The sequence below is a fragment of the Corvus brachyrhynchos genome, unplaced genomic scaffold, assembly GCF_000691975.1.
Source record: "Corvus brachyrhynchos isolate BGI_N302 unplaced genomic scaffold, ASM69197v1 scaffold220, whole genome shotgun sequence".
Taxonomy (NCBI): domain Eukaryota; kingdom Metazoa; phylum Chordata; class Aves; order Passeriformes; family Corvidae; genus Corvus; species Corvus brachyrhynchos.
In genome coordinates, this window is record NW_008236209.1 from 1041558 (window position 1) to 1042226 (window position 669).

Genomic DNA, 669 nt, shown 5'->3' on the forward strand with positions numbered 1-669 from the left:
GCGCCCCCTGCCGCGGCAGCACCTGGATGCTCAAGCTGGTGGGTGGCCTGGGACAGGGTGGGATGGAGCCCCATCCTCTCCTGATCCATCCCGACCCATCCCGACCCATCCCGAAACATCCCATCCTACTCCTGTCTGATCTCATCCCAACCCTACCCTGTCCCGTCCTGTCCTACCCCATCCCATCCACCCCCTCCCATCCCACCCTTTCTGCCCGCAGTATGCAATGCTCCTGTCCCTCATCTTCCTCATCGTCCTGGTGGCCGCCATCGTGGGGTTCGTCTTCAGGCACGAGGTGAGTCTGGGTGGCCACTGCCGCCTCCCAGTGCTGCAGAGTGAGTTTGAGGCTGCTTTTAACCCAAGGGCAGTTGCAGATGTCACTGGAGGGACGGAGGTGCTGCTTGGGAGCGGTGCTTAGTTTAGTGAAAATGGGGGTAAACCAGCACAACGAGCAGCTTGGTCCCTGTAAGGACCCAGAAGGACAAGCCTGGGTGCAGGGTCAGCCCAGCACAGCACGCTGTCCCTCCATCAGAGCAGGCAGAGTAGCCCTGGACTGTAATTTCTGGCTTTGGTCTATCTTCTGCAATAATTTCAGTAATTAAAGCTCCTCGGAGGGTTCCTGTGCTGCGGAGCAGCCTGCTTGGGAGGGAGCTGGCACGGCGCAGGTCC

General features: G+C 59.9%; 1 protein-coding gene across 2 annotated transcripts in view; it reads left to right on the forward strand.

The window, feature by feature from the left end:
- Window positions 1-6: 6 nt before the first annotated feature.
- TSPAN6 (tetraspanin 6) overlaps window positions 7-669 on the forward strand; it is a 4868-nt gene continuing 4205 nt past the window's right edge. The window contains exons 1-2 of one of the 2 annotated variants that reach the window (XM_017742307.1): window positions 7-38; window positions 221-295. In XM_017742307.1, coding sequence (XP_017597796.1) covers window positions 27-38; window positions 221-295 — 87 coding nt within the window. In that variant the 5' untranslated portion in view covers window positions 7-26. The remainder of the gene's footprint in view (window positions 39-220; window positions 296-669) is intronic. The other variant, XM_017742312.1, reaches the window with a different exon arrangement.